This window comes from Pteronotus mesoamericanus, unplaced genomic scaffold (assembly GCF_021234165.1).
Source record: "Pteronotus mesoamericanus isolate MK-2021 breed Mesoamerican mustached bat unplaced genomic scaffold, CSHL_Meso_final scaffold_36, whole genome shotgun sequence".
Lineage (NCBI taxonomy): Eukaryota > Metazoa > Chordata > Mammalia > Chiroptera > Mormoopidae > Pteronotus > Pteronotus mesoamericanus.
Window position 1 is genome coordinate 788,735 of NW_026555313.1, and position 26,099 is coordinate 814,833.

General features: G+C 49.8%; 1 protein-coding gene across 9 annotated transcripts in view; it reads left to right on the plus strand.

Moving 5' to 3' along the window:
- Positions 1–13,468, plus strand: part of AMOTL1 (angiomotin like 1) — a 152,563-nt gene extending 139,095 nt beyond the window's left edge. For 8 of the 9 annotated variants that reach the window (XM_054592223.1, XM_054592224.1, XM_054592222.1 and 5 more), the window contains 4 exons: positions 2,869–2,994; positions 3,654–3,880; positions 6,554–6,829; positions 7,785–13,468. In XM_054592223.1, coding sequence (XP_054448198.1) covers positions 2,869–2,994; positions 3,654–3,880; positions 6,554–6,829; positions 7,785–7,891 — 736 coding nt within the window. In that variant the 3' untranslated portion in view covers positions 7,892–13,468. The remainder of the gene's footprint in view (positions 1–2,868; positions 2,995–3,653; positions 3,881–6,553; positions 6,830–7,784) is intronic. The other variant, XM_054592230.1, reaches the window with a different exon arrangement.
- Positions 13,469–26,099: the final 12,631 nt, after the last annotated feature.

The window sequence follows — 26,099 nt, forward strand, 5'->3', positions numbered from 1 at the left end:
TCACCACAAGGCTACAAAGGGATTTTGGCTGTCAGCGGTGCCTTGTGACTTTTAGGAGAGAACACTGCGCAGGCAGGCAGGACAGCCGCACGCAAGGCTTCCCCAGCTGTTGCTGACTGTAGCCGTGTGATTCTGCAACAGCCTTTCTGAAGGTCACTTACTGCATGCTGAAATGGAAATTATAATTCTTAGCTGGTTGCAAGCAGAGAACCGGACCCTGTTCCACTGGCTGAGGACACAAAAGCCCCAACAGCAGTGTCAACATGTTATGTTGGACGCGCAACCAAGCGGCATCTATGTGTCGTTGTCTCAGCAACTGTCATTTTATCAGATTAGATGCATGTTTGGGATCTGGGTCCTGAGAACGAATAGGACTGGGATATAAAGTCAGAAATGGGGGAATGAACATGTGTGAAGCATGAGGCCTCTATGCAGGCACAGGAACAGGGCAATGGGGCGTGAGTAGAACCAGACAACCCGAACACCATCAGCCACTCACACTATACCAGCCCAGCCTGTTTTGTCGTCCTCCGTGCAATGGCAAATGTCTCTTGCCCGCAGAGAACAGGACAGGTGACACGGGGCCCTTTCCACCATTCCTCCCTTCCCCCCTTCTTTGCTTCGACATGTATTTATTGATCATCTAATGATTCTGGAAACTACCCTCCCCCTTACTGACCATTCCTTCCGACAGTCTTGAGAAAAATCAGGTTTTTATATCCAATCTTAATGTTCCTTTCAAAGAAAACCTCTGTAATCTCAGCATTGCTTTCTGTTGAGAGAGAGATTTTTTGAGAAAGGTCAAAATTCAGAGCTGTTGTCTAAATGGTAAATGGCCACTTACGCACTGGTAAAAATTAGTATTTCCAGTCATTAGTTTTGTATTTCTCAGCCCCTGATGAATGCTTCCCCTTTATAAGTAATGATTTGTAAACAAAGAAAATGATTTTTGTATACCAACTGATTTTGCCATCTGGATGCATCTTGGCACCATGGATCAGAATTTTGAGAGATTGGGCCTATTTTTTTATGGTTTTGAAACTCTTTACAGGTTTCAAAACAATGTAATGTTTTCTTGAGAGTCTTATATATTTTCCTTCTAAGTTGTTTTTGTTTGATTGTGCCTGCTGTCCTTACTTGGCAGTAAACATGAATTTTTAAGTTTGTTTCTGGATCTGAATGAATTCTCCAAAAGTAAATTGGTTGAAAATGTTTCTCCAGTCACTAATTCCTGTATTGATGTTTTTTGTGCACTGTAAATTTATATTTTTGCCAGAGTGTTTAAAGCATTTTGCTTGTTTTCTACATTATTGAGCTTTATGATTTATTTTGAGCCACCATTTACACGTAAGCCACAGTCTCACGTGTGCCCACTTTATGGGTTTATTTTATCTATGTACCTCTTTGCTGAGACCTTCTTCATAAAAACACGGGAAGCTTCTGGAGTGTATGGTGACAATTAAGGACATGGACATTGGGGAGTTAATAAATACCTGGATTTGAATTCATTTCCACCTTCATTAACTGGGTGTTCTTGCAAAGTCACCTGCAAAATGAGGATGATAATACCTATTGCACGTGTTGCTCTGAGAATTAAATGAGTGACCATTGTAACGTGCTTTACCCAGTCCCTGGCATGAAAGAAATGCTCATTCATTGATAGCCATTGTTAAAAAAGATTAAAAGAGGCGCTCCTTTTTTGCTGTTTTTGAGTGTTCTAGAAAAGAGCTGTTAGATTTTAAATATGACTGTAGCACTGGATTATGCAATTCAAGAGATGTGAATTATTTGGCTAGATTTGCAGGTGTCTAACCCATGGCCTACGGGCCACATGTGGCCCGGGATAGCTGTGAACGGGGCCCAACACAAAATCGTAACTTTACTTATAACCCTTTTTTTGCTCACCAGTTTTCACTAGTGTTCGTGTACTTAAGTGGCCTAAGGCAACTCTTCTTCCATTGTGGCCCAGAGATGCCAAAAGTTTGGGCACCCCTGGCTGCTAGATCATTTCTTAATTAATTTAGTATTCACTGATCAGAGACATTATTGCACCTTTCAGTCTAAGGTATACTTAGATCACTTAGGAGGTGCAGCTGTCTCATTTTCGCCAGCCATCATTAACTGCGGGGATTAAATCGCTGAAACCAGTGGCAGGAATAGTTCTCTTTGACCAGTTGTTTTCCACCAGACACCTGCTTCCAGCTCCACTGCATTGCAGTCTACCTGTGTCTGTCCCTCCCCTTCCTCCACCCCCTGCACTGGACTTTCCAAGGACAGGGTGTGTCTCTTCTTCATCTCTCTGCTGTGCTACCAGCATGGCTGTCACACTGAGTGGACCTGAATCCTAGGCAGGGGCCCATGAAACAAGCAGTGAGCTAGAGTGAAACATGATGGAAAGATTTCAGCCTCAACCTCTCTGTCCGAGAGGACCGGTACAGTATTAAGTACTTTCTGGGTCTCCATTGTACTGTAAAAATACTGAAATAGCTGCTCTGTGGATGAGAAGTAGAAATAAAACTTCGCCTCTGATTGAGGAAGTCAGAAAGGATAAGTAAGTGTGAAAGAGAAACACAACCAAATATAATAGTAGTACCCATTTGCCAATAGATGCACAGTGTCCGTATTTACCACATGCCACATAGCTAAATATACAATATCGTTAGTAGAAGGGACAAGGAGTTTTACTTTGGGATTTTATTTTGTTTTCCTTAGGTGCTATCTTAATTCTGTCAAGTTGAGGTAGAGGACTGGCCAGGATTTAAGAGAGGGAAAGTGAGTGGAGTTTGTGGGGAGGTATTTTTAGTGTGGTGTCCTCGGACACCTCGCCGTGCGCGTTTGCATCATTCTCTGTGTGCCCTGTGTTGTCAGGGACACCACGATCATCAACCACTCGAGGAACGGCAGCTACGGCGAAGGCTCACTGGAGGCCCACATCTGGCAGGAGGAGGAGGAGGTGGTGCAGGCCACCAGGAGGTGTCAGGACATGGAATACACGTAAGGGACAGCCTTGTGCGAGGCTGTGACACTGGGCTCCACTCTGGTCACTCGTCTCGGGACCCCAGTGACCGACGTTTGCACTCATAGGCCAGCCCCCTTCCTCCTTGGGACAGCTGATAGGTTCAGCGAGTTACTCTCCAAGTTGTGAAAAGAACTCAAGTATTTCCTGGATTCTCGTTTTTGGCCAAGAAAATTTATCTTCTCCCAGAAAAGCTGTTCATCTTTTAATTGTCTTTTTCAGAAAGTAGAGAAATTAACTTCCCTGGAAAGCTGACCCTGTGTGAGGCTTCATAGTTCCCATGCTTCCTGCTGCTCTTCCCCCTACATGCAGGCCCCTGAGCTGGTCCCTGAGCACACTGTGGTCCGTGAGGCCCCTGCTAGGAGGCCATGGTCGGCCTAACCCATGCCATCAGGTTCCCAGGGAGCCCCAGAGTCTCCTGAGGGACCAAAGAAGGTGCACCCTTTTAATCTACTACAGAAGAGCCATCTTATACGATCTGCAGATTATAAATGTTTGAAAATTGTACTTCCATTCATCCTCCGTCCTGAATCACAATTCAAGTCTCTCGGGTAGCCTGAGAGCGATGCTTCAAGTTTTTCTAGCCAAATGGCTTTTTGATTATGACTGTTCTGTTTTGTTTTGTTTTGTTACACAGCATTAAAAACCTCCATGCCAAAATCATAGAGAAGGATGCCATGATTAAGGTCCTTCAGCAGCGATCCCGTAAAGATGCCGGGAAGACGGACTCCTCGAGCCTGCGGCCAGCCCGCTCTGTCCCTTCCATTGCCGCGGCCACCGGGACACACTCCCGCCAGACCTCTCTCACCAGCAGCCAGTTAGCTGAGGAGAAGAAGGAAGAGAGGACCTGGAAGGGGAGCATAGGTGAGCCCCACGCCTCCTTCAGCCTCGCGTCTGGAAAGCAAGAGCTACTCTGGCCCTGAGAGGCAACCTAGTCTGGTGGAAAGAGCCCTGACGCTTTGGTGGGTGGTATCAGGCTCTGTGACTCACGGGACAGAAGTGCCACTGAATACTTCCAAGTCTCAGTTGACTCATCTGGGAAATGGGGAGGAAAACCATCCATACTTTGGTTGTGGAAGTTAAACGGGCTCTTGTGGAAGCAAAGGCTCTACCACCAGCTTGGCTGTTGGCCATGGTTTGACTCATGCAATTACTATCATTATTGTTGAAAGTTGAGGTAACTGGCCCTTACAACCTCTAAGAGAAAAAGTCCACAGAAATCAGGCCTCTGAACTTGGCTCTTCCCCAGACCAGTTGCAAGACAGCTCACCTCTGCTTCTGCACCTAGAAAAGCAGGGCAGTGTCTGCCCTGTTATCCCTGGGGCTGTGCTGAGGGCAAACTGAGATACTGGGGAGCAAGCACTTCTGAAGAAGTGTGGTCGAGCAGAAGAAGTTGGTGGTCATTTTTGTTTTTGTTTTTGTTTTCTTGTATTATTGCTCGGGGAGAATTTTGAGAATTCTGCGGATGTCGTGTTAGCCACGAATGAGGTTCCTGGGGCGAGGGCCGGCTTGTTGACGGGCTCACTGAGCCTGGAGACAAAGTGGGCAGCGCCACCCCGCACGCGGGCAGCCGCCCCGGACACACGTCCTCCACTCTTTTCCCTTCCCTCTGGCAACTCCAGGGTCTGGCTTTCCTTTGATGCTTTTCCCTGGGTCAGAGTGTGTTTTGTTTATCTGTGGAGCCGAGAGCCAGTTTTTCTCAGCAGGGGCCTGGCTGCTTCGTGCCGAAGGGTGTAAGAGCTTCCAGTATGAACCTGACGGAGTTGGGGGGATCAAAGGCACCCAGCCAGAAGCTCTGTTTGAAGTCCTTCCATGGGTCGCTTGAGCAGCCCCTGGCCTCCAAGGAAATGTACTTCAAAGAGGACGTATGTGGACAGCAGCTGGGATCATCAAAGACCCTCCCAAGGACACTTAGCTCTCGCCCCAGTTAGAGAGCCTGGGAGTCAGTGCTCAGAAGCCTGGTAAAGAGTCTGAAATGCGCTCGGGCCAGTTTGTGACATCCAGCCAGGCAGGCATTTCTCTGGTGTCTGTGCCTGTATCCCTTAGCGTGTGGCGTGTCTACACCAGGCCTGGGAGGCAGACCCAGTCTTCAGGGAGACATTGCTGTGTTCTCTGCGCTGGTGTTCCATACTGGAAGCTCTTACACCCTTCGGCACGAAGCAGCCAGGCCCCTGCTGAGAAAAACTGGCTCTCGGCTCCACAGATAAACAAATGTGATTGGTGTCCACGTGTCACAGAAACAGAGGGACTCCGACAGGCCAGGCAGGGGCACACATTCCCGGGCCACTGCCCAGTGCCTGCGTTGCTTCCATAGTTTCTTGCCTAATGGGCTCTGGAAGGAGGTAGGGGTAACAGTGTAGGCCTTCCTCATGGCTCTGGGGCCCCCAGGTGACATGACTGCGTAGTGACTTAGTTCCACAAGAACATTCTTGTCTGACTACAGAGTTTGACAGGCAGCTGATTAGGTGGGAAGAACACAAGTGGGTGTAAAGTCAGGCACAGCTTGGCTTGGATCCCATTTCTGCTACTTCTTAGCTGTGAGAACTTCATTTCGCTGAGCTTCTATTTGCTTGTCTCTAAAATAGAAGATAACAACAGGACCAGTCTCATGAAACACAAAGTGAGATGGTGTGTGTGAGGCACCTAGCGGAAGACCCTGGCTGCTCAAAGTGTGGTCTGTGGGCCAACGTCACTGACATCACCTGGGAGCTTGTTGGAGAAGCAGAGTCTCCAGTCCCACCCACTGAATCGAATCTTCGTTTAACAATATATCCAAGTAACTAATAGGGCGTTACATATGAGAAGTGAGAGCTGTAGACAAACTGAATTGCTCTGTGTTGAGTTATGAATGGGCACCTTGAAATAGCCCTGGTGAGGATACTTTATGAATTGCTGGCTAGTTAAGATACGTGAACAAATAGTTGATTGTACTGGTCACATTTTCTACAGGCTAGTACTCAGGCGTGCTGGCTCTTTTCTGAATGTGTGCTGTATTTCATTATTTAAAAATGAAAGAGTTGCCCTCCTGTCCATCTCTGCTGGGAGATGTTAAGGAGAAGGAAAAGCACTGCCCATCGGGCCTCCCTTGCCCTCGCCAGCACGCCCTCTGCCCCACCCCCAGCCTGCCGGCTGGGGGTGTGGGAGGGGGGCAGGAGGACCAAGAGGGGCCTGGCTCTTCCCAGAAGCTCAGCTGGTTTCCTGCCTCTTGGGGCCGTGGCTTCAGCTGCGAGGGTCTCTTCTGGGTAATAATGTGCACAACTCAATGTTGTTCTGAGCTGGAAACTAGTTTGTATATGAACCTGGCACTGTGGGAGACCCTCTGGTACCAAGGCTGGGGTGGAATTGTGGGCCATTCAGAAGCAGGGCAAATTGGTGGGACCATGTCTAAGACCAGGGAAGCCTTCACTTTTCTTTAGGCACACAGTGAATGAATACAGCACTCTTCAGTCAACAAGGAAATCATCTCCAGACTGGGGTTTTCGTGTTTTGTTTTGTCTTAAAGGCTAGCATTGGAAAAAGCTGTCTTTCTGTTCCCAGGGCTGCTGCTGGGGAAGGAGAACCATGAACACGCTTCTACCCCCGTCCTGCCCACCCCATCTGCTGCCGCACTGTCCCCCACAGTGTCCGCCACATCGGCCAGCAGCGCCCACGCTAAGACGGGCAGCAAGGACAGCAGCACCCAGACGGACAAGAGCACTGAACTCTTCTGGCCCAACATGGCCTCCTTGCCCAACCGCGGCAGGCTGGGCGTGACCCCTTCCAACAGCCCAGTCCTGAAACACCCAGCAGCCAAAGGGACAGCAGAGAAACTGGGTAAGAGGTTCCGGATCTCCTATAGAAAACTGTAGAAAAATGTTGAGCTCTCTGGCCTCACAGAGGGAACCATCTGTTGAGCTGGGAGTAGAGCCACCCATCAGCTTTCACTTTATGGGGTTTGTTTGTTTGTTTGTTCGTTTGTTTTATGATTGTGGTTACCCTAATGCATGTAGGCTCTGTGTGTGTGCTCTCATGGGAATAAAATGTGTTTAGACACTCCTAATTTATTACCCTTCAAAGGAGCACACAACCTGAGTGTGCCCTCTTAAGTGTATGCTTTGCGCCCAGTTCTTCCCTACAAGGAGAGGAAATAGACAGGCTCTGAGGGGTGTTGGGGAGCCATTAGCAGGCCCCCAGCGCAGAGTCATGGGGTATGTAGACATGGCCTTACTCGTGAAGGATTCGGGGTCGGGAACGCCTCCCAACTGAAGGAAAAGGCAGGTTTAACCACAGAGGAAGGGAACTTCTGGCACCACCCTCAGGCCACTACTAATGTCACTTTAAAACTTGAGAGAGAAAACAGCTGGGGAGGCGTGAGCTTGCGGTGAGTCCGGAAGCACCTGGGTAAAGAATAGACTTGGCTTCCTCATGGGGACTAATCATAGTCCTGGAGATAGCCCTCTTCAGGAATTCTTTTGAGGAGGTGGTGTTTTGGGGGGCAGAAATTAACGTTTCAAGGGAGTTCTTTATTTTCATCCTACAAAATAGACATACAGGACTGTTTTGGGGTTTTTTTTGGGGGGGGGTGAGATTTAATTCCTGGAATGCCCTTTCCAAGAAGGCAAGGGATCTGTGAAAAGTACCTGGCTCCATCATGGGCCAGACTATGTGGCCTTTGCTACATGCCCTGGTGGGGAGCGGTGGTGTTTGACATGGTTCCATTTTAGAGAGACCTGGTAGGACCGTGTCCTTCCTGAGGAGCGGCTACTGATGTGCTCCTTGTGTTTGGCAGAGAACTCTCCTGGCCACGGGAAGTCACCAGACCACAAAGGCCGAGGCAGCAGCCTGCTCCACAAGCCCGAGTTCCCCGACGGGGAGATGATGGAAGTCCTCATCTAATGCTGGCATCCGTGTTGAGTTTTGCAACAGACATTGACAAACAAACAAGGAATGTGTCAAAGAGGGAGCAGAATGATCAGGAAGGTTGTTGATGGAAAATCAGGAATGATTGGAACTGATAAAGATGTCAGATTAGTGAGAACACTTTTTATAAATGTTAAAAAAAAAATCAGGAGACCTACCTGAATGAAGATGAAGAGAATGCCATGGATTTTTATTGCATATGGTGGAAGAGAGACGACGCATGTAGGTTTGGAAACAAAGGAGAAATGGGAAATGGAATTTTTCATTGTACAGAAAATGTATCTCGTGGAGAGGGTCTGTGTACACCCATTTTCTGGTTATAAACAGATAAACCCGAACACGAATCTTCCTTGCAATGTCCCCATTCTCCTTGCCTCTTAGCATCTTTGTTTCAGAAGAACCTCCTAGAAATCCCTAGAGCCCACCCGGGGAATTAATGTAATATTACCTCTGCCATCCGCAGGGTGTCCTCGGAATGTGTGTGGGTGTGACAATGAGCTGAAATGTCAAGGGGTGACAGGAAGTTTAAAATACGGTCCTCATCTAATTACCTGCTTGGTTTGGATTTTTCAGGAGATAATGGGGCTTAGCTTTTGTGGGCTCGGCAGTATTTTCTGCACAGAATGGGAGCATTATGGTCGTGATGCTCATCCTTCCCAGCTTCCCTGACTGCATCTCTGTTTTTGCTTCATTTTCTTCCATTTTATTCTTTCTTCCCCTTCATTTTTTTTAAATTTTAAAATAAGACATGGCAGAAGAGGTCCAGTATTTATTAAAGCAGTATCTGAACTGTCACCGTTCTTGCTGTGTTTAACAGTGCGGGTGGGATGAAGCCGTAGGCTGGCTTCCCGCCTGCTTCCTTGGGCTGCAGCTGTTCGCCCCACTCCGCCTGCGCTAGGGAAGCTTTGACGAGGCGGAAGGCCCATGCCACTGTGACACGCTGCGTTAACCTCATGGCCCTGGCTTTTTTCTCTCGCGCATGAGCTCTTTTGCACGGGGTTGGGTATTTTCACTCCGTTGCTCTCTTGGGGTGAGACGTTCAGGGCAGCGCTCCAGGAACGAATGACACTTGACCTGGTGGCATCCAGAATCTCACCGCGCACCTGGTACACTTTCTCATATTGTGGTTCTGGAGCACATCCCCCACTCTCCCCGCCCCCTCACACCTCTCTGTTTGCTGTTGATGAGCATGCAGACTTTCGTGACTGTCAGCTCACATGTGTTAAGTGTTTGTCTGTCGTGAACTTGCTTTGTAACCTAACAGGCCAGTATACATACAGTTTGGTCTGATTTTTTCAAGATTTCAGCTTAGGGCAAGTTATCCAAAGTAAAATGAAAATACCATGTTAAAGAGCTAGGAGTGAGGGAGGCAGCGGGCCCCTGTGTGTGCCGGTGCACGTCTGATTCCTCAGACGAGAGGCCTTCCTCACAAACCCAGGAGACACTGGGTCAGAAAAGAGGAGCAGGGGTCCGGCGGTCAGAAGTTTTTGCAGCGCCCTGATGTTTCTCCCGCCCCAGGCCAGCTGGATGCGTGTTATTCCAGGTCACTTTCCTCACGTTGCTTCAGGAAAGAAGGAGAGCCCTGGCTCCAAATGAAGCCTCCCCTAAAGGAAGCCCGAGGACGACACTGCCCAGGAAATGTTGCTTAGGCAGCTTATGTTAGGGTTGGTCTTAGGGTGTAACCTGGTGGAGTTAGAGCCTCCCCAAATTGAAGAGTTTGAAGGATAACAGAAACATAGGCTACAGTGGGCGAAAACCAATGCTTTGCCCAGAGGGGCCTCAGCGGTCCGGTGTGACAAAGTAAGCCGAACTGACTGTCCCAAGCAGCTCTGTGGTGGACACTGAGCCTTGTGCATCGTGTTTGTCAGCTCCTTCGGTCCCAGGCTAAGCGTCACTGAATATTGTGCAGCCTGGGAAAGCGGAGCAGCTCTGGGGCAAGGAGCTCCCTAAATGCCCTGGGGTGGTGGGGGGAGCCCGGAGGCCCCACTAGTGAAGAAGCGGTTGCTATGCACGGGACAGAGGGTCCCCATTCCAATCTCTGTTCTCATCGCTTTTTGTGAGTGATGAAGTTCAGTAGGTGGCTCCCCTCCACCCCCGCCCGTGCCTGGGCCACCCCAAACTTGGGCTGTCTCCCCTAGAAGTGGGTGAGAGCTAGTGCCACAGCCCAGCTTCCCCCAGACCTCGCCTTTGTGCCCTGGCAACCCCCACTGGCACCCTCCCGCACCGGGCGGTGCGCTCCTCCGTCCCCGAATTGCCAGGCGTGTTAATCGTCGGAGTGCAAGCACGGACGTCACCTGTTTCAGTGCTGCTGTGGTCTTTGTCAGTCCTTTTTCCTTCTAACCCGCTAAGACTCTTCTGTAAGAAAGGGGATCTATAGCTTTAAAAACTCTTCTTTTATGGGAGATTTTCTGCCAAGCTAGGGCCCCTGATGCTTCCTATTGGTCCTGCCTTGAAGCCTTGCTTGCATGTAAGGGAAAGGGGTTGCCAAGCCTGAGCACCCACTCTGCATTCTGGGCAGTTTACAGCAGATGATCTCATGTGATTTTCAGAAGAAATAATAGTAGTTCCACTTTTCAGTGCTGTGTGCAAGCACTTTGGTAAGCACCTTTTAATGAATCCTCCAGACACCTGGAAGCAGGGGCACGTTGACTCCATTGCACAGGAGGAAACTGGGGCTAAGGGAGGTTAGGTCACTTCCCGAAGGCTCGCAGCCAGGAGGAGCCGGGATCTGACCACAGGTTGGAGAGGAGCTGGGCTGCCTCTGACACGGGGCTAGTGATGTGATGTGATGTGATGTCTTTCGGTGCCCCGCCCTGGCCCGCTCCCTCCTCCCCGCCCCCCACCGGCGATGTGTGTGCGTGCACACAGCTGCCCCACTCTCAGGAACTAAGAAGTAGGACTAGGCCCAGAGCTCCTAGAATTGCTCATAAACGCCAGGCATAGATGGAAATCTTTGTATTCCGTTATAAGCACAGCCACAAGTCCATCTAAAAAAACACTTGCGCGTTATCCAGAGGCCTGGCCTTCTTCTGAAGTTCCTGGTGGTGTCTGATTATGGAACTTGCAGGTCTTATCAGCAGGAAAGGTAGAGGCTTTGGCTTTGTGTGAAGGCATGTCAGAGGAATTCTGCTTCCTTCTCAGATGTGCTGTCAGGCAGCTTCTGTGTGCTGCCTAGGGACTGGGAGGTGTCGCTCGATTCCAGCAACTAATTTCAGCACATGTGCATTTTCTTCTCTGATTTTCTTCTGCTTCCCCGAGGTTGGCAGCTAAGGATGGTGTTGAGTTCTGCCTGTTCCAAGCAGGCATGCAGGACAGGGCTGCCACGTCCCTCCCAGGGCTCTGGTTGGAGGGCAGAGAGTAGGGTTCCTCCTCTCCTCAGTCCTGCAGGGCTCGCTCTTTGGAGTTTGCCGTGAACCTGACTGCATGGGGTTGGGCTGGATACCGAGACAGTCGCTCCAGATGAATTGTGAACTTGAACAGTTTGGTGATGGTGTTGCTCAGGGAAGAGGCTGTCAGGACGACCTTGCAGGGAAGCCCATCCGTGCTATTTGTTCTCTTCGCGGCAGCATTGGCCCTGAGCCGCCTGTGTCCTCGGGAGCAGCGGGCTGATGGACTGAGGAGTTCCCGCTGTGCAGTGCCCTCTGAGTCCTGGAGACTGGTGAACACGGGTGTCAGGTGAGGCTGGGTTCCCAGGAGGAATAAAGAACAGATTGGGGTTTAGAAGGTTTCCAGGCAGAGAGCTCCTGCTTATACTGCGGGGAGCTATGCTGGCAACAGAGGTGCGCTTTCTAAAACCAAAGTCCTGCCCGCGTCTGCACGGGCGCCAGTGGAGCGTGTTTTCCGTGTGCTACAAACGGCGCCGCGCTCCTGAGCACAGGCACACCGCGGTCATGGTGAGCGTGCGCCCGCGGACGTCCCTCAGCGGTCACGGCTTTACGTAGCCGGAGAGCATCCTGCCCACAGTGGGCTTCACATCCCTAAACCTGAGGGATATGCTCTATAAATGTTGGTCTTCTTGCCTCTTTTCTGGTTAATTCGTCAGTGTGTTTCAAATGTCTTCATTTAGTGTGAGCGGTGCTGAATGGGTTTGCCTCTGATGTGTGGCTCGGTGGGAGATGAGCAGAGTAATTAAGATGTTCCCAGAAGCTGATCAGCTGGGAGGGTGTAAAGAACAGCATTTCAGTAAAGAGATTTCTTCTGGAACTAATTAATGAGCAGTGTTTTTCTCTTCCTTGAAGTAGCATACCCTTTTCCTGTTTGGTAATTTAATGGTGTATAAAGATGTGTGTATGTAGCTGCATACATGTGAGGTAGGACTATAATGCTGTGTGGCGAGTTCCTTTTCTGAATATCCAGGAGACCCAAGTGTTTCATCTTACTTCCTTCCTCAAAAGGGGACCCTTTGGGAGACTCTATACTGATCACTGCAGGGCCACCTGAGTAGAAACATTCTGCAAACGCCTCCATCAGAACGGCCTTTGGGGCCTAGCATGTGCATTTGATTATTCTTAGACATGAGAAATCTTCATCCTTGAAGAGGGACTTAAGTTTGGAAATAATGCCAAGTCATTCTCTCAGTTGGATAAATTAAGATGTGTGATGAGGTCACCCCGTTTTAGCTTTAAAAACAAACAAAAACCCTAAGATGTTCCTTGGAGTCTTTGGACTCCACGAGCCTCTCAAAGTGACCACTTCTAAGGGAGACAGTCGTCATGAGTACATGTAACTTCTAGTGAATTCCTTGTAAACTGTTCTCGTGCCATGCCTTGTATGTGTTCACATCTCTGCACACCCCCCGGGTGTAAGTGCATATTCATTAGTGTACACCCAGTAGGTACCCTGCAAAGCCCTGTTATGCTTAGTGCATGTTATTGTCATGTTATGCTCTGAGTGAGGTGTTCGTCATGAAACTTGGCTTCGTTGCAGAATTAAAATATGTTCTCAATATAATGAAGTACATATACGACATTTTCTTGTATCAGCTGCAGAAGCTTTGATGCCCAGTGGTGTGTTTACATGTGATTTTGCCTAGGACTCTGTTCACATATAGACACCTGTGAGTATTTATTACAAAACGGAACGTAAGCGATTTACCCACAGTGGTTTTCTTTGAGTTACGGTGTTCTTCCCCTTCGAGGAGTGACAGGAACCTCCTCCTCCGCGAGGCACTTACAGAATCTGTGCGATTCTGGGAACGAGGGCAGGTGCCTGCAGTGACCTCAGCCAGAACCCAGACGGCGCTGGAGCCGCCTGCCATGTGTGCTGCTTTGCTTGGCGGCCCCTGCTGTGTGCTCCCCGGCGGCCTCTGGTGTCACATTGGGGCATCTTAGTCTGCTGGTCTGTACTGAAGGGTGTACAGAGCTGCACAGGTGGATGGATCTGTGTACAGAGTCAGGAGAGTCCAAGAGCACCATGTGTCCCCCGAAAATACCGATACTGTTGGTCAGCCAAAGATTTTCCTCTTCTTTGCTGCTTAAACTTGTGCCTTAATATTGTATATAATAAATGGATAATATAGCTCTTCTTTCCCTCATGCTTGCTCTTTTCTTTTCCAAAGAACTTGCCTACTAGGTGCTCAATAAATGTTTGTTGAATTCCATTTCGTTTTATTGCTCGGAGGCGGCCTCGCTGGCCATTGTGCCCCCAGACGCATCTGGTGCCCCTCTCGTGGGCCTGGCCTCCACTCACACACACTCATGATTCTGAGAAGGAAATGAGTCGTCCAGACCACTGGGCCTCGGGACACAGTCTCCCTTTGATCTTCCCTGAGTGTCCTCTTTTGGGGCTCCCGGGTTCAGAGCCAGCCAGTGACCACTGTCACTCAGAACAAACCTAAGCAGCCTTGGCCCAGAGTCTGGGCTGGAGTCAGACGTGTCTGCACCCCAGGAATGACAAGGAAGACAGAACTGCCTTTTCAGTGTCTTAGAGTCACAGGAAATGAGTGGGAGCTTTAGCAGAAAGGGGTCCCATGGTAAACTGGTCAAGTTCAGGTGGGAGCTCAGGCACTGAAGCATCAGAACAGAATAAACCAAGTGAAGGCTCCTCCCAAGAAGACACTGTTGGGGAGGAGGAGGTGCCCTCTCTTTATTCTCTGATTGTGCCTCTTTCAGCAGAGAGAGTAATGTGCAAAAGATGGCAAAGGGGTACTTGAACCCAGGACATGGGACCTGTGCACTGGCAGTGCAAGATGGGAAGGTGCTGGGAGGCAGCAGAGCTCAGGCTCCTCTCCGCTTGGGTTCTTCCCCATCCTGCCTTCTACCCAGAGGAATTCTCTGCAGGGACCCCCAGATCTCTGCCTGCATGTAGATGTGACTCCTGTAGCATAAAGGACAAACTCTTCAGCCCCCAGCCTCCGCCTCCCAGGAGCGCTCCAGGAAGACAGCAGGGGACCTCGCTGCCGTCAGGGCTCCGCTGCGGCCCCTCCTGAGCTGCACTCGCCTCTGCCATCTCCCTGCCCTGACCCAGCTCGCAGCTGGTGTGAGGTGCCCAAGTGCGGGCGTTCTCTTGGCCCCTTAGACCCCACAGGAGGGAAAGCGCATCCCCAGCGGTCCTGTATAGTTCTGCTGCGAGGTGGCCACATGGTACCCTGAAGGATGCAGGCCTGTGTCCTGGGGTCCTGGGCTGGGACCTCCAGGAACTACAGGGGGTGACCATTTTTTTTGGATTGCCTAGGCTCTTCCTTATCAGGAGTGAGGTCCAAAATGAGAAATGAATCAGGAGCTCTGAAATAGCTTTCTTAAAAAACAAAAGTTCTGACAGTGAAATAAAATATTTCTGTCATTAAAGAATGTCGCTCTTTTATTATTTCTGTTGCCCTTTTATCAAGTGTGACCACGTGTGTCCGATGCGCTTCCTTTCCTGGCCCTGTTCCTGGCCGGCAGACATCAGTACCCTGTCCGGTGAGCCTGCACTCTCGACCAGCCTGTCACCCCCTGAACTCCCTGCATGGAGCCCGGAAACAGCCCTCCCCCTATGGTGTGGATCTCTGTCAATGGGTGGCTCTTCCTAACATGTTAATGCTAATCATAGTCCTATTGCTACAAATGGATAATATGTAACTTGACATCCAGATAGGTTTCTGTCTTCTGACAGAGGGAGGGCCTCACACATATTGAGTTGGCTTCGGAATATTACTTTCCTTCAACAAGCCCGGAGGTAGGTGTTATCATACATCCTCACCCCTGAGTTTCAGATGAGGGAACAGGCTCACGAGGAGCACAGTGTGCACTTGGGCTCTGCCCTCCAGCCCGGGCCTGCTCATTTCCCGGTCCTGTTCTCTCTGTGCACTCTGTCATGGCCTTTGACTTTCCTTCATTTTCATTTTTAATGGCTTGTTTGCCTGCGTTTGTTCTTCATAGTTCTAAAGGAATTGATAGGCAGATGGCTAATTGGAAAAAAAATAACACCTTAGGTGCTGGAGTGTTGGACGACTGAATGAGCCACCCCTCGGGGCTGAACGAGAGAAGAGCCGCACTGCACCCACACAGGCACACGGGGCTCGCCAGGGGCCGCCCTGAGCCTCCCGCAGCCATTCCAGCCCTGCCTCAGGCCGCTCCTGCCACAGCCACTCACACATGTCTGTCAGCTCATCTGTCTGCGGCAGGAACAGCCTTGTACCCAGAATAGATGCTCACTAAAATTTGAGCTAAATGTGGGCTATCCCAAGCTTCTTGTTGCATGTTCAATGACCATTTTCAGGAAAACTGAAGTTGAGTCTTATTTAAAAATATGCAAGTACCGCACATTTGTTAAAAAAATAACAGAAGTTACAAAAGTATATAAAATAGAAGCCACGCCCTCCTCTAAATCCCTATTTTAACCATTGTTAACAATTGTATATAACAAAATAGGTATAGAGAGATGGGTGAATGAGTATTAATTTTAAAAATAAGATCATGCCATTTCATACAACTCTTCTTCCACTCAGCGGTAGATCCTGGGGCGATTTCTCTCCCAGCTTCGCACTCTTACTATCTTCCGTGAGTGTTCCTTTGTGTGGAAGAGGGGAATTTATTGACACCCAAAGCGTGGTCCTTGGTGGCCACCCAGCTTCCCCACGGCACTTTCCCAGGAGTTGAGCACTGAGAGCAGGGGGAACCCGGGAGGTGCTCAGTTTTTCTGCCAAGAAAGAGGCCAAATTTTGCGACAATCAGGCTTGGCCAAGTGCTGTCCCAAGCCCCTCCAGGGCATCATCACATTGTCCAAGTGTCCAAGCACAAATGGGTAAGTGACGCTGTGAAGGCGCGGGGACCCCAAGGACTTGACAGGGCACGGCGTGCCCTGTTTCTATCCAGAAAGCCTGTCAGCTCTCCAACCAAGGGGCTGCTTTTCTGTCCAACATCCTAGCAATTGGCCTGGAGAACACATTCTCCTGGCATAATGCGACCTGCGCTACTCTGACTCTGCGAGCTGTCGGTGGCATTTATCCTTCCCTTGTCCCTAGCACTTTCATTTTGCAGAGTGTCTATTGGATTTTTATAAATATTTAGGTTTAGGAATAGACTGTAAACAGAAGCTCAGTTTGTGAATCATTTATCAGATTATTACTAAAAATTAATTATCCTCCTAGCACATTTCAGATGCTGGAGGAAAGTAGAGGGTACAGATTGCCCAGCTGTTCCTGCTCTGAAGGAAGGGGAGGAGGGATGGCGGTGAACTGAACACCTACTGTGTGCCAACCATTTTGCATCAATCACTGCATTTGGTCCTCAGAACAGCAAGTACAGAGAGATGCAGAGAGATTAAGCAAATGATCCAAGGTCCACACTTAACCAAGGAAGTGTCAGGGTAAAATTTGAGTATGTTTAGCTGACTAAACATCAAGATTTTCCCTCTATATCGTGCAGCCTCCATGTTTAAGTCCAACTGAAGTCACATGATACATCCGGGAAACAAATTGCTCCTTGCTCATCCTTGTTGGGTCATGTGTGCCAGAGTCAGCCTCCAGACAGACCTAGTAAGACCCCACCATCCTCAGCAGACCCCAGGCCCAAGGCAGCAGTGTGGGCACCCGGCCCTGGTGAGGACAGACGGAGGCTCCACCTAAAACTTGCCCGTGGCAGCCTCGCAGCTGGGACACATTTAGAGAGCCCAGGCTGAATTCCCGCCCCCACCTCTATCTCTAAGAGTTCCCCCCCCCGCCCTGCAGGGGGGCAGCCTGCTGTCCTAGCTCAGCCTCCTGAGAACTGCTGGGAGGGCTTGACACAGGACCCAGTGGAGTTCCCTGCCCTCTTCTCTCATGGGTCTATTTACTTTCCCAGTATGACCTTACTGGAAGAAGGCAGTTGGAGGCAGTAACCACAAGTGTCTTTATTAAAAAATCAAAAAACAAACAAAAAAACCCTTAAATATCACCCTAGCCAGTGTGCCTCAGTTGGTTAAAGCATCGTCTCATAGACTGAAAGTTAGTGGGTTTAATTCTTGGTCAGGGCACATGCCTGCGTTGGGGATTCTGTCCCAGGTCAGGGTATGTACAGGAGGTCACTGACAGATGTTTCTCTCATCTCTCTCTCTCTGCCTGCCCCCCCACCCCGGGAATAAAAAATAAAAATAAAAATAAAATTTAAATGTCAGTAATTAAATCTTTTAATTTAAATACTTTGGTTTAAAGTTTTAGATGTTCATCGTTTATATAACCGTTTGTATCTTAGCAAATAAAAACCTCCCTTCCTGTTTTTTCCCGGTGCTACATCATTCACCACTGAATTCACAAACCCGGGCTTGGACAAACGTCACAGCTCGCCAGGCACACGCAGACGAGGTCACATGCACACAGGGGCTCCCTCCCCCCGCACATGCAACGAGGGTGGGGGGAACCCATTGAGAGGCAAAGTAAGAAACAGAAAACACAAAGGCAGCCCTGCTCAAGCCAGACGGGCTGCTCAAGTCAAGACCATCAGTGCCCTGAAGGGAGAGATGAAAGCTCATTGTGTTAGGGCTTGTGGTAACAAACAAAAGACACCACATGTGTTTCCTGTAAAGTAATTTTGGGCCTCGAATGAGTGGCTGATAACTGTGAAATCTCTACTTAGCAACATCCCTCGCCTTGTGCATAATGCCTTTTCCCGGAAGAGGCTGAGTATGTCTTCTCTGCTGTTAACATGGCCTAGAGACAGCTACCGTGATTTTTTTTTTCCCCACACAGGTGGGAGAAACTAGAACCACGCAGAGGATGCATTACAAGGTCCTTTGGGGTTCAAGTGTGTGGGGAGGAGTAGACTTTATCTCTCCCAGTGGAAATGCAAGCTTCTAGAAGAGCAGGGGAGACTGGAAATACTGCTAGTGCTGTGCCCACTTTGGAAAATAAAGTCTGCCACTCTGGGCACATGCCAAACCCAGTACTCAAAGTTTCACGTACATTTTTTTTTCATTTTATTCTGCCCTCTCCCTCATAGAAGGTAGGTATTATTCTGCCCATCTTTCATGCACCCGGGAAGTGAGGCTTGGAGATGTTACGTGGTCCGCCTCAAATGACACGCAAGCGGAGGTGGGGCTGGACTCCACGTGCGAGCCCGTGACCCGCTTTGCTCCCCTCGCTTCTGCGTCAGCCGTGGGAAGGAAAGCACGGAGACAGACGAATTCAAGGGTCCTTGTTCTGCCCTGGAATGTTGTCACCACTAAAAAGGGAGGGCGATTTATGAGCTGAATAGGAGGCTAAATCAACAGACCCTGCTGACTAATTGAATCCAGGCAGTATCTACATCATAGATGCCACGTGGCCAGCATTTCTGTGGTCATTGCAAATACCAAGGAGTCAGCGCTAGCAGTTACTGACCAGTCACCTCTGTGCATTATTGAATTTAATAGTCACAATAACCCTAGGAGGCAGGTATTGCTGCTGTTGCTGTTGTTAGGCTTACAAGCATTAATTAATATTGCATAGAGAGGGCCTCGTCCCTATGCCCCCTCCCTGCAATGCATCCTTTCCCCATCCAGCACCAGGATACAAGAGCAGGCGATCTGACAACCTCCCCTCTCAGCAGGGGCACGGGCCATGGGGTAGGTCAGAAGGCCTGTCTCCAGTTGAAAAGCAGCTCCACTGTCTATTGGCTGTGTGAGCTCGGGCCAGTTAGTTAACCTTTGAGTGCTCCGGGGTCCTTATCTAACACATGAAAACACAGCCCCTTTCTCGTAGAGGTGCCCTGCAGGAGTACGAGACCAGCCTGGGCAGAGTTCTGTGCAGGCACAGGGAAAGCCCTGAGTGGACATGAGCTCCTGTTACGGGCCGAAGGCTGGTGCTTGTGGTTCCTGGGACTGACTCGCGGACCATGAGTTCTCACAGTGCAGGGATTTGCATTGTTCTCTGAAGAGGGCCAGGCAGCAACTTGTTCATCTGTTGCTGGTTGGGATGGAGGTAGGGTTCATCTGCCCAGCCTCAGGCAAGGCATGAACCAACCAATGAAATGGGGAGTGAGGTGCGGTACAAAACGGGCAGTTTGCAGACACGGCAACTTTGTGGATGCTGTGAAGGGCAGCGAGCTGGCCTCAAACACAGGGGCGGCGCTGATGCACTGGCAAGGATGAGAGGCTTAGCCCCGGACAAGGACGAAGGAGCCCCCTGCAACCGATAGCATCATTCTTAGCCAAACCCCCTTCTCCTTTAAGGAGAAAGGGAGGGAGCTCCCATTGTTGCGCAGAAGGAGGCACAACAGAGGAGGGACCTGCCTTGGACTTTGAATCAGGCTCATTTTTTTCCCAGCCCCACCCAGAGTCTTCTGTCACACAGAAAAGTGTCCTGGGTGGCGTATCGTCCTGTTACACAGTGAGGCTTCTCCTCAGACCAGCAGGCAAGCGACTGCAAGGACTCAGCCCACAACCAGAATGAAGGGACAGTCAGAGCTCCCCAGGCCGGCTTTGCAGGCTGCATAAAAGCTCCCCAGCTACTTTGGGAAGAATGAAGAGCAAGCCAAGACCCCAGAGCTCCAGGACAGCCCTGCTCTCTGGTTTATACCCTGTCGGGGGCACCCGCTGTCCCATCACCTGGAGAGCCCAGGACCTCCCTAAGCCCCACCTTTTTTCTGGGACTCTAACCCCACGGTTAGCTGGGAGCGGCCCTCACATACGGGCCTCACCTCCTGCCTGCCCCCGGCAGACCCAGGCTTGTTCCTCCGCGACGGTCCTCTTCCCCTCAGGTGACAAAGGTGTCTGTGTTGGACCATTCACCCACAAAGTCCCCCAGCATTCCGCGTGTCCTCCTGGCTGGTAGAGCTGGGGCCTGGTGGGCAGGCGCCCAGAGCTGTGGACGCAGGGCTGAGGCAGGAGGAGCAGAGTGGGCACTGGGGAGCATCCTGGCTGGGCTCCTGCCCGTGGTTCTTGTTGTCCCCGGCCCCGGGCTCCCCTGCCCCTCTCATGATTTGGTGATCTGGTTATGTGAGCCAAAACATCTCTCCTCTTGCAGGAGCTGTAAATCTGGGTTCCTCTGGTCCCCCATTACTCATAGAGTCCTGAGTTATGCAAACACCGGAGCCCCCTGGCTCAGCCAAGCTTGTCCCCCACATCCCACAGTACGGATAGTTAGAAAATACATGCCATGGCCTAACCCTCAGGCGCCCTTGCACCTGCCTTCCAAACCCTTCCAAACCAGACCGTCATGTGTAATCACTGTGGATGCCACTGTGAGACCTGCTGAGGCAACCTTCCCGAGGTTCCAGATTCAAGAATGCCTATTCTTTCTTTCTATATTGTCAACTCCACAGGCTTTCTTGTAGCCAAATCTGCTTTTTGTTCCTTTCCCATCCTCTTTGAAAAACAAAAATCAGCATTAAAGACTAAATATATGCCTGGATGTAAAACACAGCCTTCCTTTTGAGAATGCGGCGACGGGAAACTATCCCTTACTTCCCACGGTGCATTTCAAGTTCTGAAAATCTGTCGTTCCCTTCCTCGCCTCCTTTGAACGCCACCAGTGTCCCCCTCCAGAGAGCAGAGTGAGGGCTCTTTGCCTCTCTGACATTTGTCTGCTTGCCTGTTTGTTGTCTTTTATCTTTCCCTCCAGGATTCCGGGCAGCTAATTGCAAAGTACACACCCAGAATGGTTAGTAAAATAAAAACAAGAGGCCTTTGATAGCTGTGACTTTGAATTCCCCGTTTTGACTTTTCTTTAATGATACTGAAGGTGGGGGAGGCAGAAGAGGCTGCACGCTCCCCAGTCAGTAAAGTGTTGCCGGCCCTCGCCCACCCTGCCCCACTCACCCTGCAGGCCACCCCCCTCCGCCAGGACACAGCCGGCAGCACCACGGCCGCCCCATCCAGCTCACCTGCACGCCTGACCATAAGGCCAACCCAAGGCCGCGCTGATGCCAAAGGGGACAGGTGTATTGATAAATTCCGCTGTGTGTCTTTTTTTCTCTTACCTGGCTCCTAGTGTGTTCAATAGTCAGATGTAGCTTCAAAAATAAAAAGATTTCTAAATGATAGGCCCCCATAGTCCCCCCCCCCACAACTAGAAGGCTCCCAAAGACAGGGTCTGGGATTTACCCTACTTCCAGCCTGGTCCTGTTTTGAGCCAGCCTGGTCTTGTGTTGTGGATGCTGGCTGAAGACATGATGCTCCGGGTCAGAGACAAAGGACTTTGTTATTCACAGCAGAGAAAGCAGAGTGCGCATCAGGCGGCCATCAGTTTCCCTTGCCCCACATCCCGCAGGGCGGTGCAGAGGGGCTCAGGGTGATGCTCTCCATGCAGTGCGCTTACATCAGGGCTGGGGATCGCTGAACTTGAGGAAGCCACCGCTTTTATAGAGAGTGGCAGGCAAGTCTGCTCTTTGTCATTGAGACATTACCTCATGCCTCAAGGGCGCTTACTGCAAATACAACCTTGAAAAACAGTCTGGGTAGACTGGAAAGACTAGTCAGGGCCTTCCCTTCTTGGCCTACCGCATAGGAATGTGCAGGGATGCAGTGCCCCGGACAGAGCGTCTCTGTCCACATCCTTCCTGTGAAGAATTTGGGGCCGGGATGCTTGGATGGGCTTTGGTGAGAACAAGCCTCCCTTCCCCAGTGGCCTAGGCTCCTAGGGCTGCGACCAGGATTGCAAAGGGTTTCTCAGCTCTGGGTCTATGACTTCAATGTCCCCAGCCTAGCCCTCTGGGTCCACCTGTCTGACTGCTGACGGGACATCCAACAGCAATGGTGTAGGTAAACTCTGGTTCCCTGGCTGTCTGGCACTGTGCCAAACCCTCTGTGTGTGCTACTTTCTGTAATCCTACCACCATTTATAGATGAAGCGGAGGCTCAGAGAAGCTAAGGAACTTGCTTCCTGTCAGCCAGCCAGTAAGTGCTGGAGCCCAGATTTGGTCTCTAGTCTGGCTGGCTCCAGAATCCATGTCTTTTATCTGTTGCTCCTTTCCTGGTCAATAGGGAATTAACTTTCTTCTTTTAACTTTCTGTCTTCCCCCCCATCCCAAGTTCTTTTCCACTAAAGGACATCTTCCTCTGACCTCCAGCCTCTACCCCAAGTCTCCGATGAGATTTAGCAGGTTCTCAGTAGATTTTGGAATTGGCCTGAGCAAAGGTGCATAGGAGGCCCACTGAGCAGGAGCAGCCCTCAGGGCTGAGCCTCAGGGCTTCTGAACAGCCCATCACGGCTCCAGCCTTGTGAACAGAGGAGCGACTGCTGCCATGCCTGGGCTCCAGAGGATCCAATAGTGCCTTTTCCAAAAAGGTAACCCTGCCTCAAGACATTGGTCTCCATTTCCCATTTGTTGAAAAACTGTGATTTGAGATGCACATATCTAGGGAGATGCCTAAGTGTATGTTACCTCCTGCAATTGGATGGCATAAACCCTGTGCAACTATGCTGTTCAGGTTGAGTCTCTGCGTTCATTCTACACTGGTTCTGCCATTTTGGAGTCATCTAGCTGAGTGGTCTTGGGCAGGTCACTGGGCACTCTGAGGCTCAGTATCTAAGAGAATGGAGGCAGCATTGTCCCCTGACCAACTCATCACAGGTTGGAAAGATACTGCTCAAAGACCAAGGGGGAGAAGTTTTCCTCTGAGGACGTGATGGAAACATTAACACTCAGAGGCCAGGGCCTCATCCCCGGGGGACATGCCGCCCTTCCTGCCTCCCTGCACAGCCAGAGGTAGTATAATGGGAATCCTTTTAAAGTGCTCATGTGTTTTTCTTGTCACCGCAGAGGAAGAAGAGTTGACTTGGTGATTGAGTCTTCTCTTCATTTCCCTCTGCTCTTCCTTTTCAGTGACATGTTCCTTCCATAAATTCCACCCCATCTCCATCTGGCTCCTCTTCCCATTACTCACCTACTCTTTCTTCCTCCCGTTCAAGCCCACTGTCAGAAAATGACTGGCAAGGCTTAATAAGCCTTTGGAAATTTGCCTCTGAATAACTAGATCAAACACACACACACACACACACACACACACACACACACACACACAAAACATTGACTCTAATCAATGCCTTTTGATCTCAAGGAAAGATATTTTGGAGCCAGTATATGACATGAAAATATCACCAAGAAGCTGGCCATCCCTTCCACCGTCAAAAGCATCTAACTGAAGGGCACGACCCGGTGTCAGAGCTCCCAGCTGACAACAGCTCCCTCTAGTGGCCCACCACGGGCGTGGCCTCCCTGCTCGCTCTTCGATCCCAGCTTGGAAATCCTGCTACTCCAACCCTAGCTCCTGGCATCTGTCTGACCCTTTATATAGTCATGGCAATGAGGTGAGATATGATTTGGGCCTGGAGGTCATCCCCTGATGTCTGAAGGGCAAGAACATCAAGCTACTCAGATGGTGTAGAAGCTAAAGACTCTAGGTCCAGCTGGGGCATTAGCTGGGGCACCTCTCGGAGCCAGTTTCCTTATCTGTACAATGAGATTACTGGTGCATGGTACCTCTCTCTCACAGCCTTTAAGAGACAGTGAGAAACAATAAAGATAAAAGCTCTTTGAAAACTGCATCCAGAATAAATGTAATAATGGCTCTGATACACTACCCACTGCAGAGGCCACTAGCCATATGTGACTATATAAATTTAAATCACTTAAAATTAAATTAAATAAAAAACTTGGTGCCTCAGCCGCTCTAGACACATTTCAAGTGCTCAGTAGTCCTGTGTGGCTAGTGGCTCCCATATTAGAGAGCATAGCTCTTGAGCATATCTGGCATCACAGAAAGTTCTATTGGACAGCCCCGAAATCTAGCTAATTGACTTGAACAATAAGTTTTACAGATCCCAGTAGTTCTCCTCCACTGCTTGAAGAAGAAAGCCCTTGAGCATGAGCAAGATGTCCAGATCACAATCACCTGCTGTACTTTTTAAAGATTTTATTTATTTTTAAGGTGGAATAGAGGGAGAAAGGGACAGAAACATCTATGTGTGGTTGCCTCTTACGCACCCAAACTGGGGACCTGGCCTGCAACCCAAGCATGTGCCCTGACTGGAAATCAAACTAGTGACCCCTTGCTTCGCAAGCCGGCACTCGATCCACTGAGGCACACGAGCCAGGGATCACCTGGTGTACTTTACAGGTATTAATTACCTAAATGATTTAAACTTCTCAGCCCCACATGTTAGGTATAACACCATCTTCCATTTACAGGTAAGGATATGAGGCAGGCCAGAGTGCTTAGTTCACTTGTCTAAGGACACACAGCCAGGAACTTGCTAAACTAGAATGTGAACTAAGTTTACTGCCAGAATCTATATTCTTTCCCGCTGTACTGTGCCAGCTCTCTGCTGCTCTCATGTATCGACTCATCCTCCTAGAACATGCATGTGATAGTGCTGTTTCAGATGACAAAAGATATTCTCACATATATTTGGTTTTCATCTCCTGTTCCTGGCTCACAGCTTCCAAAATCCTTGGAATTATCTAAGTGATAAGAGCTATGGGAGCACCTTTTGTTATATTTGGTCTCTTCTCCTCAATTCCTAAAATCAGAACCATAAAGGTGAAGTGGGAGTCTTGTTATTCATAACAAGCCCGTTTCCCCACAAGTGGGTTTATGTTAGTGCTGTGTCATGGGAAGTCCCTAAGGATGGGAGCTGGTCACCAGGGAAATCAACTATGAATAGAGGAGAGGGGCTGGAGGTTGACTTGCTCACCAGCAGCCAAGGAGTTTTCCACGCCTGGGTTATGGAGCCTCCACAGAAACCCAAGAGGAGGAGGTTCTGAGAACTTGCACATTGGGGAACCAGAATGCTTTTACATGCCAGGCCCCACACTCCACAAGGACAGAAGCTCCTTTGTTTGTGGCTTTGCCCTATGTCTCTGTGGATCTGGCTGTTGATTTGTATCCTTTAATATCCTGTGTAGTAATCAGTAATCTAATGATTAAATGGGTGGCCTTGGTTTTGTGAACTGTTCATAAATAAATCAGACCCAAGGAGGGGTTTGTGAGAATCTCAGATTTATAGCCAGTCGGTCAGAACACAGGTAACAGGCTGGACTTATGACTGCTGTCTGAGGGGGGGGGTGGGGCAGGCTGGGGCGGCAGTCTTATCGGACTGAACCCTCAAACAGGATAGCATCTGATGCTAACTCTGGGGAGACAGTGTCAGAATTGAGTTAAATTATGGGACACCCAGCTTGTGTGCCAGGAGTTTCTCCGTGGTGGGTAAACCTCCCTACCCACCCCTGGAACACACCTGCATTGGAATTGGTCCCAGAACTTTTAATGCATTTGGCGCATTTCAGAAAGTCACAGGAGGCAGACACTGTGACCTTTGTAACTGGGTCTTTGCTGACACAGCAGAGCACTGCCCCGTCTCTTCCTCTTGCCCCTGAGGGCAGCCTTCGTCGGTCACCATCTTTGTAATGTGATGTCACCTGTAGCTCAGAGGATGGGTTATGGGGTCAGAGAGACCTGGATTCAAACCTTGATTTTGATGTTCCTTTAAGCTTTGGGCAACTTAATCTCTCCTGTTTCAGCTTCATGCATCCGTCTGAAGATAACATTTGTCTCCTGGAGTTGCTGCTAGCAACCTGCAACCTGATTACTTAGATGACCCACATCAAGTTCCCAGTACAGGTGTGGTGCATGCTGAGTACTCAGCAAACGTCGGGTATGATTATCACCATAGTGGAGTGAAGCGCTCGGCCTCTCTGACCCCGTCTTGTTGAAGCCTGCTTTGTCCCCGTAGCCTTCTGGTTTGCACCTTCTACTTAGCCTTGCACATAGACACGCTAACCGTTAGAGAAATTCTGCTTGCAGATTGAAT